The sequence below is a fragment of the Vanrija pseudolonga genome, chromosome 6 (genome assembly GCF_020906515.1).
Source record: "Vanrija pseudolonga chromosome 6, complete sequence".
NCBI classification, from domain to species: domain Eukaryota; kingdom Fungi; phylum Basidiomycota; class Tremellomycetes; order Trichosporonales; family Trichosporonaceae; genus Vanrija; species Vanrija pseudolonga.
In genome coordinates, this window is record NC_085854.1 from 527520 (window position 1) to 542178 (window position 14659).

Genomic DNA, 14659 nt, shown 5'->3' on the forward strand with positions numbered 1-14659 from the left:
CATGCTAGAATTAATGTAATACATTTCGCCGCTAGGGCACAACTACACTAGGTACACACTACGCCGCGCCGCCGTAGAGCAGGCTGTGCCCCACATCCCCTGTCGCCGTCTGCAGTGATAGCCGGCGGAGGCGCTCAATCTCGACGTTGAGTTCGAGGTTCTCGCGCTCGAGCTTCTCGCACCGCTTCTTCGTATTGTCCGCAACGTTGATGTAGAAGCTTGGTGGTGGGATCTGGTTGGGCGACTTTGGTGGTGGCGTGGGCTCAGGCGTGGCTAGTTGGCTCGCGACACTCCGCTCGAGTTTGGTAATGTTGCTCGCCTGCTCGGCCACGAGCTTGTCCCGCACCTCCATCATCTTCTCGAGTTCGAATACCCGTCCCCGCAGCTCCTCCGCCGCCACCTCGGCATCCCGAAGCTTCTGGATGTCGCTGTCCCAAAGCATTTGCGTGTCGGTGAGCTGCTTGATCCGTGTCTCGTAGTCTGCAATATGCCGAACCTTTGGCGTGACTTCGAGCAGCTGGTTTTCGAGGACGAATCTCTTGTTCCGCGCCTCGGCCAGCTCGTCGCGCAGCCGCTTGGCCATGGCGTTGGCCTCGCTCAGCTCGGACCGAATCTTGGTAGCCTCGGTCTGCCATGCTCGTCGCTCCTCTCGGAATCCAGACACCTTGTCACGCAGCTGCTCCTGCCACTTGACGTGCTTCTGTTGCGCCTGCGTGGCCTCGGTGCGCTGTTGCGATAGCTCGGCGGTCATTGTCGTAATCGTCTTTGTCAACTCCTTGATCTTGTTGAGGAAAGTGTGGATCTCGGCCTCGTCGGTGTTGAATCGCAGAGAGTTCTTGTGGAGCCGTCCGATGTCTGTGGTGTGAGCTGTGTACGGCTACAAGATTCCTCAACTCACGATACAGATACTGCTTGCCCAGCCGCCTGTTATACATCGCCTCCAGCCTCAATAACTCATTCTCCTCTTTGAGACGCGTGATATCGTCCACGTCCTTGAAGTTGGCCGTCTCCAGTGCTGGGTCATGGTCTGTGACCTCGGTGGGGATCGGATCGAGACGCATCAAAGGCTTGTTGAAGAACTGGAATGTCGTGTTGGGATCGTCCTCTGTCCTCGACATGATCCGGGCCGTCGACACAAACTCGGACGGGTCATACTTGTCCCATCGCTTCTCGTCGCGCAGCTCTTCCTCGGACGTGAACTGCATGATGGACGGGTGGAGCTGGAAGCCGTTGATCAGGGGCAGCATGCGCGATCCCATCAGTCCAGGTTGCCAGACCTCTGCCCATGGAACGTCGTAAATTGGCTCAATGTTCTTGTTGTCCAGGTACTGGTCAGGGTTGCGAACAAAGCCGACCAGATTGGACGGCCATGCGCCGTAGAACGCAATCAGGACCAGCTGCACGACAATCTTCTCCGTGTGGGTTGGCGCAATCGCCTCGACTTCCGTTGCCTCGCACACTGTCCAGTTGTACTTGGGGTTGGGTCGTGGCGTCGGCGTCGATCCCGTTGCCTTGGTGATTCCTGAAGCTGTGAATGGTCGATCACGCCAGCAGATGGCGCGGCCGATCACAACCATCAACAGGGGAACGTGGTCTGTCCAAACTTGGATGGCGAATGGAAGCACTGTGCTGAGAGCGCTTAACGCGACAGGGAAGAGCTGGTTGTTGGTGTCGAACAACAGGCTGTAGAGGAGCGAGAAGAAGAAGGAGTGGGACGCGAACCGGTACATCAGAGTCGTTTCGTAGGGCACATCTGGCGAGTATGGTGCGTCGAGAAGGAGGAAGACGACGATGCGGAGGATACCGATGCGTAGCGCCGGGTTGCCAAACTCTGACTCGCAGGCCTCCAAAAAGTCCTAAGACATCAGCACCCCCCGCGTTACGTCCCACGTACGTCAAAGTGCTCTGTTCCCCAGGCTACCAGCACATCTCGCCCTCTCGGAGTCCCGGCGGCGGCGAGCGCGCGGATCCATTTCCGCCCGTCGTACACTCCCTGTCCGAGGCCTGCGGCGATGTGCGATTCAACAGCCACGACACTCGCGCCCTGGTCGAGCGCCCATGCGAGCTCAATGTCCTCGAGGGCCTGCTCGGGTGGCAGGAGGGCTGCGACCTGGGCGATCGAGTGCCGAGCCTTTGGCGTGTTTTTTGTCGTTGCGAGAATGTTGAGATGCGATACAATGTCTGCGAGTTCAACTTTTGTTGGGTTTGATGGGAGCTGAAAGGCGGAAAGATCCTGGGGGAAGCCCTCAAGCCGGTGGGTCACTGTGGGGAAGAGGAAGGGGTCAGCCGGGGGTGGTTGAGGTTGTTGGGAATCGCTGTTTGATCCTGTTAAGGCTATACGTACCTGCTGTCACGACTGGCGACATGGCGGGGCTATGACACTTGTTGCGCCGTTGCCGTGTCTTTTTGCGTTATGCGCGGAGAGAGAGTGACAAAAAGGTTGCTTGATCAAGACTAGTCTTTGCCGTCGTTCCGCGATCCGCGAGGGGGAAGGCAGCGATGTACGAGATAAGTCGAGGTGAGATAGAAGCCAGCCAGCTGCATCGCTACAGTGGGAGACGTCCGCCGCAGCCATGACGCTGCTGCACGTGGCATCAGTCGAGTGGCAACGGGATCAAAATTAAATGGGTAGACGCTAATGGGCCAGACGGGAGTAAAATTTACACTTTGTGTCCGATGAGGGAAGGCGCCAAGGTGACTGGGATCTGGCATGGTGGAGTGAGTGGCGGCGGAGTGGCTACCGTCCACAGTGGTTTGTTGATGCGGGACGGGCCAAGATGGGTAGATGTGAGAGCAGAGGTGGGAGCGGAGCATCCCACTCCATCCCACTCTTTAGCGCCTAGACTCATCTGGACTGTGTCAGACAAGCGTCCCGTCCGTGAGAGTTGGTGTGTGGGGGAAGCTTGTTGCCAGCACGGCTGCTTTGATGCATGCATGAGTGACTTGGTTGCGAGAGCACCACCCTTGGTCAATGTCAATATTGATCACGCGAGTTGGGTCACCACTGCGTCAGAGCCAAGAGAGAGAGGGGAGTAGGGCGAGCGGGCGAGGGTCCTGGTTGCCTTGCCTCCCAAATTTTTACTTGATGTAGTAATAATCGAAAATCTGCACGGTGGGTGGCCACGGCGTGAGGCCGTCAGATTAGCGGCGACGGGCGACAGTCTGGCCCCTGGGCCTCTACTGCTGCTGGCCGCAGTTGTAATGCCAATCCACCTGACCTGAGCCTGGTTGCTAACTAGAATCGCTTACAATTCACTTACAACAACCACAACGACCACTACAACCACCAACACCTGCTCGCGACCGCTGGATCATCAATCCATCTCGTCTGTAGATCAATCCTTGTTACATCAAGTTCCACAAACAACCCCACCCCACCCGGCCTGACAACCACCCCCCTCTACTGCACACTCTAGAGACTGTCCCTGGCACCAGTCTCTACAGCGCACCGTCAACAATCCATCATGCAACAAACCGGCTTCCTCCCGATTCCATCAGGATCCAACACTGGCCCGGCCACCCACGCCGCCGCCGCCTCCGCCGCCGCCAGTGGCTCGAGCTTCCCCCGCCAAGCCAGCTTTGGTGACATTGGTCAGCCAGGCCCATCAAGATGGAACGAGTCGCCAGCAGTCTCGGGCCTCAGCACAATGATGCGTAACAATGGGTAAGTAGCGGCGTGGATGCAGCGCCGTCAATGTGACGGCGTTGTTTTGGTAAGCAACCAGGAGAACACCCCTCAGCTGACCCTCAACCCCTTCACTCAACCTCCACCCCCCACCCCAAACGACAGCACTCCGCCGGGGCACCAGGCATCACCATCGAGCAACCCCCACTCCGGGTTCCATCCCTCGTCGTTTGGCCCGCTCTCCTTCTCGGCCCTGGCGCTCGGTGCATCCCAGAACGGCATGGGATCGTCGCCCTATAGCTCGTCAATGGCCATGAGCATTTCGCCCCCCAGGTGGCAGCCAGGCAGCATGGGCAACGGCTTTGGGGGCGGCAGTTTTGTCGGCAGTGTCGGTGCACTGGGCACAAGCTATGGCCGTCAAGCAGAGGGACGCGAGCGAGAGCTCGAGGCCAAGTATGTTCGCGACTTTACCTGCTGCGGGCGCCAGCTGCTTGGCCTCCATGAGCTTCTCGAGCAGTGAGTTTACAGGGTCTGTTTGTGCGGGGCGCATTGCTAACCCATGGCCAGCTACGAAGAGGAGCACGCCAACTTGGCGCCAGATGTGCGCATGGCGGCCATCAACGCCGTGCAGAGCTCCAAACCCCCGTTCCAGCGGTCGCTCAGCTCGCAGATTGGCATGAGCCATGGTGACGCTCCGCAACCGCCTGGAATGATGGATATTGAAATGGACGACCCTACACCGGCGACGCCGCAGGCCATGCTGCAGCAGGCCAGCGTGTCGGGCCTTACCGTGGGGATGGCGCCGGGTGTGCCATCGCCTTGGTCGGCGGCCTTCCGTCCGCCGAGCCTCAACCCGCCGGCGTGCGTGCCGCCAAGCGTGCTGTCGTACGCGCCGCCAGCACCATCCACCCCGTCGACCCCAGTCCAGCAGCAGGCCCGTGCACCCCAGCTCCAGACGACACAACAACAACAGACCCCCCAGCAGTCGTCGGCACAGTCTAGCCCCCTGACGGCGGAGCAGATGCAGGCGCGGGTGATGAAGAAGGCGCAGAAGAAGGCGGAGCGTGAAGCCAAGGAGGCGGCCGAGGAGGCCGACCACGACTTGGTGAGCAAGACCTCGACTTTTGGTCGTGTGACCACCACCTTGCTGACATGCCACCAGCAACCTGGAGAGAAGAGGTTCCGATGCCCAATAGAGGGCTGTGGAAAGGTGTACAAGCAGGCCAACGGCCTCAAGTACCACCTGACACGGAGTATCAACTCTGGGCACGGCAATGTCGCTGCCATGGGCGGGCTGATGGCGTTGCTGGCCGAGGCCAAGGACGACGAGTAGAGCTGTTGCGAGTTTGGCGCGCGCGCGAGAGTAGCTACTATGTTTCACCCACCACCACCCATACTACCACCCTGTATTCCACATCTCTCTCCACCACATACGACCGACCGATCCACCCACTGCCACACCCCTCATACTGCTTGTTTGTTGTTTTTGTACCGAATGCAAAGGTTGTACAATGGTCCTATAAGTCTAGTCCTCGTCCATGTCGCCGGCGTCCTCGTCCTCCTCACCAGCGTCGAGCTCGGCGCCAGCAACGTATCCCTCTCCCTTTGTCCAGTGCGAGCCGAGGACAATCTTGAACTCCTGCGGGGTGTCAGCTATGCCTATCCTCTGTCCCCCAGGCCAGGCCCACTCACAGCCATCTGCACCGCGAGCAGCTTGAGAATACGGCACTTCTCGCTGCTCAGCTTCTCGCCCTTGCGGCAGAGGACGTGGGCGTTCTTGAGGCTCGGCACGCCGCGAACGAGGCTCGTGTCGAGGCCGAGCGCGCGGAGCTGCGGGTCCATCGAGTGCGGGAACGGGTCGCCGTTGTTGTCCTCGCTCCAGGGGGTGAGGAGCGCGCCCTCGGGCAGCGTGATGTCGGCCGTCGCCTTGGCGCCCTGGCGCGCGTACTCCTTCTTGGACCACGTCTCGAACCACTCGACCGTTTCGGACACGGGGTGCGAGGTGCAGAAGATGCCGATCTGGCCCTTGAGTTGCTGTGGGGGGTGTTAGCAGGCTCGGCGGCGTTGGTTACCAGCTAGCTTCCAGATGCAAGCTGCCAGCTGAGAGTTCGCGGCCTGCGGCCGCTCACTCGCTACTTACCCGTCCAATAGCCCCAATGCCCTCCTCGTACTCGGTCTCGGCGCTCACACCCAACGCCTTGGCCATGACGCGCGTCTTGCCAAAGAAGAAGCGCCCCGTCCCGCGCCACTGGGCCCGCACGTCCTTGAGGCCCTCGTTGCGCATGTCGCCGACGCTGAAGAGCCAGACATGCTCAAACTTGTCAACGTTTTCGCGGATCTCGTTGACGAGCGCCAGCTTGGACGCCTTGGTCGTCCGTCCCGGAGTCTTGGACAGTGTTGTCACCCTCTGGCGCTTGGACTTGGGCATTGTGTTGGGTCGGGTATGGATGGGTGAGCTTGACGCTGTAGCTTGTGCTTGTCTAGCTTTGTAGCGAGGTCGGGGGTGGACACCTCCATTCTGATATTTTTGAGAAGCCGCTCAGGTTACGTAACGGCACCATGGGTGGCAAAAGTGCCACAGGTGTCACGCTTATCCTGCCCCCCCTCTTTTGTTCGCCCTTGCCCTATGCGTCCGTCCCCCCCTCTGTCCTCGCCTTCCTTCCCCCACCACGCCCACCGCGCCGCCGCCGTCTCGGCCCCGCCGCCCCCAGCCAGCCAAGCCAGCCAGTGTCCCCCCCTTCGTGTTCGAGTCTCGACTCTTGTCGACCTCGTTGTCCATCCACCCATCATCCATCACCCCTTCCCGTCCTCGTCACATCTTCCTCACTCTTTCTTTTCCTTCTTCATCACCATCACCCCGCACTACATTCGCACACACACAGTCCGCCGCCATGCCAGCACTCCCCGCCGCCGCCCGCCTCAACGAGGCCGACCTCGAGGCGTTCACTACCACCGCCCCGCCCCCACCATACTCCGAGTCGGCGACCGACTTCCCCACGACGCCCCAGCACGTCAACCGCCCCCGTCTTCCAGAGGGAAAGCGCAACCACAACCTGCGTAACCGTGAGTCTTGCACCTCCCCACGCGCGACTAACCCGTCAGTGCCAGAGGATGCCACCTTAGTCAAGTTCCAGACCATTGTCCGCGAGGGGCAGGAGATTGTCGTCGGCCGCATCAAGGTGCCCACCGTGAGTGCAAACACGAGGTGTAGGTGTACGTTCGGCTGACCGCTTCCAGCCCGGCCCCAACCAGCATGCGTTCATCCTCCGCCGCTATGACACGCAGGCCATCTCGCTCACGACAATGTTCAAGGTGTCCTTCCCTGGCGCCACCGAGGAGGAGGAGAAGAAGGAGATGGAATGGGTAGGGTACAGGCTGACTGGACGCGCCGACTAATCTCCTAGGTCCGCTCTTCATACGACACGCGCAACACGAACGGTGGCCGTGACTGCGATGCCGTCCGCCTTGCTGGCCAGTGGTAAGTTTCGCGTCGAGCCTCCGCCGCGAGGGAGCCTTGATGTGCCCGGCCGCGCGCGCACGGTCCATTCGCGTCGTGGCGCCCATACCCCATTTCTCTGCACATTGCTGATCCAATTGGCAGGGTCTCGCGCCACCTTGCCATCCACCTCGCCCCTGCGTATGGCATTTCCAACCTCGTGACGGCTCTCTCGCGCGCCGTTCCCGACCCCTCGGTCTCGTACCGCAAGTCGCAGCGCTCGCAGGCTGCCGCCGACGAGCTGGCCAAGCAGAAGGCTTCGGCCACCGGCGCGCCTGCCGCTGGCACGCCCACCCGCGCTGCCCCGTCGCTCGCCGCTCCCGCTACCGAGACCGCCGCCCGCACGCCCAAGCGTGCGCGCAAGACCACCTCTGAGGCCGCTGGCACTCCCGAGGCGTCTGGCTCGCGTGTGTTCACTGTCGAGGCGACGACCACAGTCACTGCCCCCGCTGGCACTGCCGTCGACATGAACGCCGAGATCGAGTCGGCCAAGCAGCTCGTCCGCGACCTGAAGCAGCAGCTCCGTGACCGTGCCGCTGCTGGCGAGGACCTCGAGGACCAGGGCTTTGCTCAGCCCGAGAGCAGCAGAGGCGCCAAGCGCACCGCTGGCGAGACGGACGAGGGTGTCGCCGTTTCGAGCGGAGCCAAGGGCGGCGAGCGTGCTATCCGCACGAACAAGCGCGTTGAGCAGGCCACCCCCGCTGTCGAGACGGCCAAGCGCCTCGCCTTTGGCTCCATCCTCCTGGGTGTCGGTGCCTCGGCTGGATAGTGAGTGTTTGTGGCGGAGGCCTATCTTTGCTCTCTACTAACCTTGCAGCTTCCTCCCCCAATACCTCCCTCAGATCGGCCAGTTTGCCTCGCAGTTCTTCTAGAGAGCTAGCGATTATAGGTCAGTAGCAACGTAGCCCGTAGACTTCGTGTGGCAAACTGGCTCTCTCGCGCTCCGCAAAGGACCTATCCCACCCCACCCCCTCCTTTCCAAACAAAACCCATATACCCTTCCCTTTATAGAGCCGTAGGCCGTAGCCGCTGTAATCCGTAGCCCGCCACATAGTACCATAGCGTTCCGTGGCTCGTGGCTCGGGTCCCCTCGTTTGTGTGTGTTCTGTGGCGGCGTCAAGTCTCAAGCCGAAGGTGAGTGTCTTGTGATGTGTGCCGTAGCATTGGTAGCTGTGTATACCTAGGCAGTAGGCGGATGTGACTGTGAAGCTGAGCACGAGCAGGAGCACGCGAGCGAAGCGAGCGTGCGAGGGGGAGGAGGGAGGAGTGGAGGAGTGTGCGGCGTCTACTGAGGTAATGGAGAGTGACTGAGTGCCGCACTTGGGCGGTGAGTTGCCAGTGTTGCTATCTCGCGGGCAAGTCTGGCATGATCTCGCAGCCGCCTCAAAGCAGGCGCAGCGGCACAATCGCTGCTGCTTGCCCTCTGACATCAGCAATCCGTAGTCGCCACTGATGTCAGTCGACTTGGCCAATCCAATTCTTGTGCCTCGAGTGGCAGTGACATCAAGCGCAGCCGTGAGTGCGTGCCGTGGAGCTGGAGCTGCAGCAGCGGCAGCGAGCCGGTGGGTAGGTGGCATGTACCAGCTCGCCACGCCGTGCCGTGCTTATCTACCACCTGCTCCACGCCCACCGCCCACCGAGCGTCACGATGACGCAGCGTCACCTGACCCGACGCCTGAGCCGCCAGCGTATCTTGCAGCGGGTAGCGCAGGATCGATCTCGGACGAGGCGATTTGGGGTGGTGTTTCGGCGAGGAACCAGGGGGATGGAGAGCGGCGACGGCGCGGTGGTGGTGTCGGCCTCGACGTCATGGCGTGTCGGCCCTGGAGTGTGTGAAACGGCGCAGCTGCGGCGGGCGGGGTGGCGGGGGCTGCGGCGGGGGGCTTGCAGCGGTGCTCTCGGTGGCATGCAGTGGTGCCAGCGCTGCTCGCTGCTCGATGCCCGCGTCCCCGCAATAATGCGGTGCTTTAGCACACACCGGTGACTGACTGGCGCCGCGTCGTACTTACTTGGCCCAAGCTACAAGCTACAAGCTCGACGACGACGACGTATTCGGGCAGGGCAGCGGCTGCAGGGGGCACAGCCAATGCGCCCGTCCCAGGACAGCGGAGACGGTCAAGCAACGTATTCCCCCGCTGCGCTCCCTGGAGCTTAACAGTAGTAAAACAGGCTGCCAAGAGGTCTGTAGGCTGCATTGGTCCCTTAGGGGAACCGGGGGAGGGTTGGGTTGCTGGGTAAACATGCACAAGCAAAGCAAGCAGCGGCCCCCAATTCGCTGGCGCTTTGCTCTGGCTGATCGACAGACAGCGACACCACCCCGTTTGTCGTCGTCGTCGCGTCGCGTATTGCCTCTTCTTGAAGCGCCACGGATGCACGGCCCTGGGCTGGGGCTGGGGGTGGTGGCCAACGAGAGTGAGGACGCGGTGAGCAAGCAAGCGAGCGAGCTGGTAGTCGTGTCGAGTCGTCGTCGTTGCATTGTTGCCTTGTTGCATTTGTCAGAGACTCGAGGTACCACCACTACAGCACTGCATACTACCACCACCACTACACTTCGACCCCGTTTCATCTCGTCCGTCCCTCGTACCCTCGTGCTGTTGGTTGTCGACCTCTGCCTCGTGCGCTCTGCCACCCCCCTCCCTCCCTCCCTCCTCCCCCCCCTCGTACCTTTAAGTGACCTACTTGACGACCAAGGCATCAACCCATCACACCCACCGCGTGTGACACTACTACTACTACTACAAGGGCCTTCCCCTAGAGGTTTCACCTGTTTGGTTCACGCATTCAGAGCAACCTGCAACACAGCAGCGGCGACAACCACGACGACAAGCTACAAGCAAGCAGCATTCCAGCACTGTGTATCACAAACGCACAAGGCTGGGTCGCCGCTCACAACACATCTTTGCCCCCAAGCCGCCCATTGTTAACGTAACCCCATCGTCCCAGCAACTAGTTTGATCCAACAACCAACCCATCCATCATCGATCACAACGACTCCTCTCTTCTCCCGCCCCTGCCAACCCACCCCACCCACCACACCTGCCGCCGCCGCCGCACCTTGCCGCCCGCGAATCCAATCCATCACAAACCTCTCGTTCCATCTCTCCCACACAACTTGACAACTACGATTCACAGCGCATACTCCTACACGTCGACGACGCTTGATACTCGCAACTAGCACCCACAGCAACAAGCATCTCAGCCCACCAGCACCCGCACCCGCACCCGCAGCAACGACGCCGCCCGACTCGACGCACCCCGACACCCTCCCCTCCTCTCCCGGCCCCGCCGCCCACGCCCCGCCCGCGGCTGCCGGCGCGATCGCGTGCACCAGTCTCCCACCTGCATGACTGTCCACGCCGCGCATCCTCCGGCCATGTCGCTCGGAACGCACCCCCCCTCGCCGCCGTCGCCCACCATTGCGCGGCACCACGACCCGCGGCACCTCGTGCACGGGCACAGCATGCTCGCGCCTACCCCGCCGTCCCGCGAGCACTCGTTTGGCTCGTTTGCCCTCGGGCGCCGCTCGAGTCATACCCCCGCCGCCGCCGCGCCTCCTGCGCCAGTGCCAGCCTCAGCGCCCATGGCCCAGTCGCTCTCGTACGCGGGCCACCAGCCAGAGCTCGCAGCGTCCCCGAAATCAGGCTTCCTCGGCGGATCGGTCGACCGCAGCGCTAGCCTCCCCCCAGTGAGGAGGCAGGGCAGCCACGGCGACCGCGCGAGCTCGACCGCCGCGTCGTCGGCGTCGGGGTCCAAGAGCTCGAGCTTCATCGGCACGCCTAGACTCCTCTCTCGCCGCGGCTCGCAGCGCGACAAGGCCGCCGCTCCCGTCGTCGTCCCCGCCTCCGCTGTCCGCTCAAACTCGGTCAAGGGCAAGACGCTTGACGACGGCGCGGCGACCAACGGCGGCCGATCGCCGTCGTCAGAAACAGAAGTGTAAGTCGGCTGGTGCATCGTCGCGCCGATGAAGCGTCGCCTCGACGGCACTCTCGATCGACACCGTAGCTGACATTGCAGGATCGAGACCCCGCAGCTCAGGATGGACCGCGACCCCGAGACGGGGCGCAAGATGATCAACCAGTACCTGGTGGGTGTCGACCAAAATCTGCAGAGCGAGAGCGCCGAGCGCGTCGAGCAACGGCTGACACACTGGGCACAGGTGCTTCAGGAGATTGGGTCTGGCACGCACGGTCGCGTCCGCCTTGGTCGTGATGTCTTTGAAGCGGGCGATGCCGACATTGACCCAGCATCACCCTCTGGGCCCGGTCTCTATGTAAGGCTTGCTTGTGTGTGTGGATGGGGCCGGTGCTGATCCCTCTAGGCGATCAAAATCGTCGACCGCAACCCACGACAGAAACGACTAAACGCCCTGGGCCGTAACCGTGGAGCAGGGCGCACTGATGGGGGCAAGCTCGTTGCCGAGAATGAGTAAGTAGTAAGGGCTCTGCGACACACAACTCTGACACCACATAGGATCCGCAAGGAGCTCGCAATCTTCAAGAAGGTCCACCACCCCAACGTTGTGCGCATGAAGGAGATAATCGACGACCCCGAGTCGAGCAAGATCTTCATGGTGCTCGAGTACTGCGACGGTGGCGAGATTGTCTGGAAGCTACCGAGTGGCGGACCTGCCTTGACGGTTGCCCAAACCCGCAACATCTTTCGGGATACGTTGCTCGGTTTGGAGTACCTACACCACCAGGGCATTATTCATCGAGACATCAAGCCTAGCAACCTTCTCTATTCCGGCGGCAAGGTCAAGATCTCCGATTTTGGTTGCTCCCACTTCTCGGAGGCGCTACTTGCGGCCGCCGCTGGTGGCGAGGAGTCGTATGTCAATGACGTCGAGTTGGCGAAGACTGCAGGCAGTCCAGCCTTCTTCGCGCCAGAAATGTGCTACTCTGAAGTCCAGGACAAGCAAGAGCCCCAGGAGACGGTGCCGACGTTTACGATCCGGCCACCATCGACGCTTGTCGACGACCATGGCGAGAGGAGAGTCTCCACCGAGGCTGTTCCATACTCGCCTGGGCGCGGCTTGCCAAAGCCGCTCGTCACTGCCGATCCTCAGCGCGGGGCAGTGTCGAGGTCACAGTCGGCTGCGACGATTCCCACCAAGCCACGGCACCCCATCACCAACGCTATTGATGTGTGGGCATTGGGCGTCACGCTCTACTGCTTGCTCTTTGGAAAGACGCCCTTCGACGCGCCAAACGAGTACCTCCTGATGCAGGTCATCCCGACCGCGCAGTACGATGTTCCATCGACGATGGGAAGCGATCACCTGCGGACAAGCGGCCCCGCCGAGCCCCAGGAGGCCAAGGAAGCGCTCGACTTGCTGTCCCGTCTGTTGGAGAAGGATGCCACGAAGCGCATCACTCTCGACCAGGCCAGGCACCACCCATTCACCCTGCGCGGCTTGTCCGATGCCTCGGCCTGGCTTGCCAGCACCGACCTCCGGAACCAGTCGTTTGTGACAGTCACCAATGACGAGGTCGCCGCAGCGGTTACCCGCGGAAGTAGCTTCCGCGAACGCCTCAAGCGCAGCATGAAGTCGCTCTCGAACCGATTCGGCTTCCTACACGGAAGGAACAGGAGCGGAAGCGTTGCCGATACTGGGAGCGATAAGGGCGATCATTCTGGAACAGAAACGGGTGGTCGCCGCGTCGCATCCGGAAACGACGCCGTCGGGGCTGCCGGCTCGGACGGCGCCTCAGCCCCCGCACCTAGCGCTCTGGCCCGGAGACTCTCGCTGTTGTCGCGCGATCGGTCGCGTGCCGAATCACCGCGTCCAAGCGTGTCCCATGCACTTCCCGCCCATGTGGACACAAGCCCCCCGCACGGGCCGTACGATGGCGGCCGCCACCTCGTACCTCCGACCGGCACTTCGTCAGCCGAAGCGACGCCACGCCAGATGCCTTCCATGTCGTCGCTGGACAAGTTCAAGCTGGAAGCGTCGTCGTCGTCGTCGCCCCCAGGCATGGTGCGTCGCCCGTCGCTGGACATTGTTGAGCCACGTCCCCGCTCAGGGTCGAATGCGTCGTCGTCTGCTGGCTCGTTGCTTGGTGCCTTCCAGCGCAACATTTTCGGCCGCGACGGCCTCAACAGATCGTCTCGGAGCATTAGAAGCAACAATGGTCGCCACAAGGCTGGCTCGGCGGAGGACGACGACGGTGCCGTGGCGCTTGGCACTTCGGTCGGCTCTCAGCCGTCGGCGTTTGGCGTCGGGTCGGAGATCCTCCGCGGGCACAGCTACGATGACTTCCCCCGTCGGCAGAGCCTCGAGACGTTTGAGAGTGGGTCGCCGTCGTCGAGAAACCTCGCGCCGAGCCCCGACCGCTTTGGTAGCGGTTACGAGCCGCGATTCCGTGGAGCAGAGGTCAGCAATGGCTACAGCTTGCGGCGTGGCTCGACCCTCAGCGAGGACATTCGCCCCGTCATGGAGGACGAGGAGGTCGACTTTGACGGCGATATGCCCGACTCTGATGACGAGCACTGCTCCGAGGACGAGTACGACTTGCCACTTGCGAGGGACAGTTTCGGCAGGAAAATAGGTGGAAGCCACCCAAGCAGCTTCCAGGCGATCCCTACCTCCACCGCCGACCGCAACCTGTCGCACTCGGCTTCGGACCTTGCCAACCGTGCCCGCTCGCCGTCCGACTCGATCCTGCAGCGCGTGTCGCCTCCCAACTCGCGCGAGATGCCGGCAATCTTTGCGCCGGCCTACGGGCATGTGCTGTCCGACTCTGCCGCCCCGCCGCCGCCGCGAGCTCCCCAGCCACAGTCGCAGGCGCAGTCTCTCCTCCGCTCCGGGGGTGGCGTCGATGTTGGCCGACTCCCAGCCGCATCGAGCAGCCCACATGGAAGCCCGAAACGCGTCCCGCCGTCGGCGTACCGCGCCAAGTCGCCCCTCGGCGTCATTCCCCCGGCGCGCTCGCACTCGTCTCCGCCACCTACGACGACGCCCAACACTGTTTACCTTGACAACTCTGCCGACTCGTCGCCGACCCCGACGCCTGCTGGGTCTGCTGTTCCCCTAGCGCACCCCACCCCGGCCCCGGCCGCGGCTTCCCTCTCGCCGTCGGCACCCGACCGCTTTGCCGACGCCGAGGAAGACGACGATGACGGCCTCGTGCTGGGCCCTCGCCGTGGACGCAAGGGCAGTGTTCTGAGCCGCAAGTCGAGCGTCATGAGCCGCAGCCCGCACTAGGATCATCCCTATCTATCCACACCACCACCACTACACCACCACCACCGCCACCACTATCATCACGCCCACACGGCATACACTGTACTTTTCGCACGGTTTAGACATAGACGCATTGTGAACACACAAAAATATCACGCCATTGGTCCTGCTACCTCATCTTACCGCATCCATAGGCCCACGGGCGATGTACAAGTACATGTTGAGTGCGAGCAGCGAGCGTGCGAGCGCAGCGAGCGCCGAGTGGCGAGGGAGTCAAGAGCTAAGCTGGGCGTCACACCATGAGCCACACCTCTCAGACTGCACACTCTCCGGCAATGTAACAACCACAGCCGGC

The 14659-nt window shown here is 61.9% G+C and overlaps 5 protein-coding genes across 5 annotated transcripts; 3 read left to right on the plus strand and 2 right to left on the minus strand.

Moving 5' to 3' along the window:
• Positions 1 to 58: 58 nt before the first annotated feature.
• tsc1 (Tuberous sclerosis 1) lies at positions 59 to 2366 on the minus strand (the record flags this gene model as incomplete). Its single annotated transcript, XM_062774510.1, has 4 exons — positions 59 to 855; positions 899 to 1856; positions 1895 to 2262; positions 2345 to 2366. 4 exons carry the CDS (start codon positions 2364 to 2366, stop codon positions 59 to 61), a joined length of 2145 nt encoding a protein of 714 aa, XP_062630494.1.
• A 1098-nt stretch (positions 2367 to 3464) lies between these two features.
• On the plus strand, positions 3465 to 4958 carry sfp1_1 (Zinc finger protein sfp1; the record flags this gene model as incomplete). The annotated part of the gene is made up of 4 exons (XM_062774511.1): positions 3465 to 3664; positions 3791 to 4141; positions 4193 to 4730; positions 4788 to 4958. 4 exons carry the CDS (start codon positions 3465 to 3467, stop codon positions 4956 to 4958), a joined length of 1260 nt encoding a protein of 419 aa, XP_062630495.1.
• Positions 4959 to 5150: 192 nt separating this feature from the next.
• On the minus strand, positions 5151 to 6053 carry Mrto4 (mRNA turnover protein 4; the record flags this gene model as incomplete). The annotated part of the gene is made up of 3 exons (XM_062774512.1): positions 5151 to 5264; positions 5318 to 5659; positions 5766 to 6053. 3 exons carry the CDS (start codon positions 6051 to 6053, stop codon positions 5151 to 5153), a joined length of 744 nt encoding a protein of 247 aa, XP_062630496.1.
• A 355-nt stretch (positions 6054 to 6408) lies between these two features.
• On the plus strand, positions 6409 to 8388 carry bqt4 (Bouquet formation protein 4). Its single transcript, XM_062774513.1, has 6 exons — positions 6409 to 6688; positions 6728 to 6813; positions 6863 to 6988; positions 7030 to 7103; positions 7227 to 7889; positions 7939 to 8388. Exons 1-6 carry the CDS (start codon positions 6517 to 6519, stop codon positions 7991 to 7993), a joined length of 1176 nt encoding a protein of 391 aa, XP_062630497.1. The 5' UTR covers positions 6409 to 6516; the 3' UTR covers positions 7994 to 8388.
• A 1395-nt stretch (positions 8389 to 9783) lies between these two features.
• ssp1 (Serine/threonine-protein kinase ssp1) lies at positions 9784 to 14528 on the plus strand. The gene is made up of 4 exons (XM_062774514.1): positions 9784 to 11054; positions 11136 to 11391; positions 11440 to 11546; positions 11592 to 14528. Exons 1-4 carry the CDS (start codon positions 10465 to 10467, stop codon positions 14323 to 14325), a joined length of 3687 nt encoding a protein of 1228 aa, XP_062630498.1. The 5' UTR covers positions 9784 to 10464; the 3' UTR covers positions 14326 to 14528.
• Positions 14529 to 14659: the final 131 nt, after the last annotated feature.

What these genes read in the sequence shown, in the direction of transcription:
- bqt4 (XM_062774513.1), top strand. Translation starts at nt 6,517, where the DNA reads ATGCCAGCACTCCCCGCCGCCGCCCGCCTCAACGAGGCCGACCTCGAG. An exon ending in CAACCACAACCTGCGTAACC is followed by an intron (nt 6,689 to 6,727) that starts GTGAGTCTTGCA and finishes CTAACCCGTCAG; the next exon opens with TGCCAGAGGATGCCACCTTA. An exon ending in GCCGCATCAAGGTGCCCACC is followed by an intron (nt 6,814 to 6,862) that starts GTGAGTGCAAAC and finishes GACCGCTTCCAG; the next exon opens with CCCGGCCCCAACCAGCATGC.
- ssp1 (XM_062774514.1), top strand. Translation starts at nt 10,465, where the DNA reads ATGACTGTCCACGCCGCGCATCCTCCGGCCATGTCGCTCGGAACGCAC. An exon ending in CCGTCGTCAGAAACAGAAGT is followed by an intron (nt 11,055 to 11,135) that starts GTAAGTCGGCTG and finishes CTGACATTGCAG; the next exon opens with GATCGAGACCCCGCAGCTCA. An exon ending in CCTCTGGGCCCGGTCTCTAT is followed by an intron (nt 11,392 to 11,439) that starts GTAAGGCTTGCT and finishes TGATCCCTCTAG; the next exon opens with GCGATCAAAATCGTCGACCG.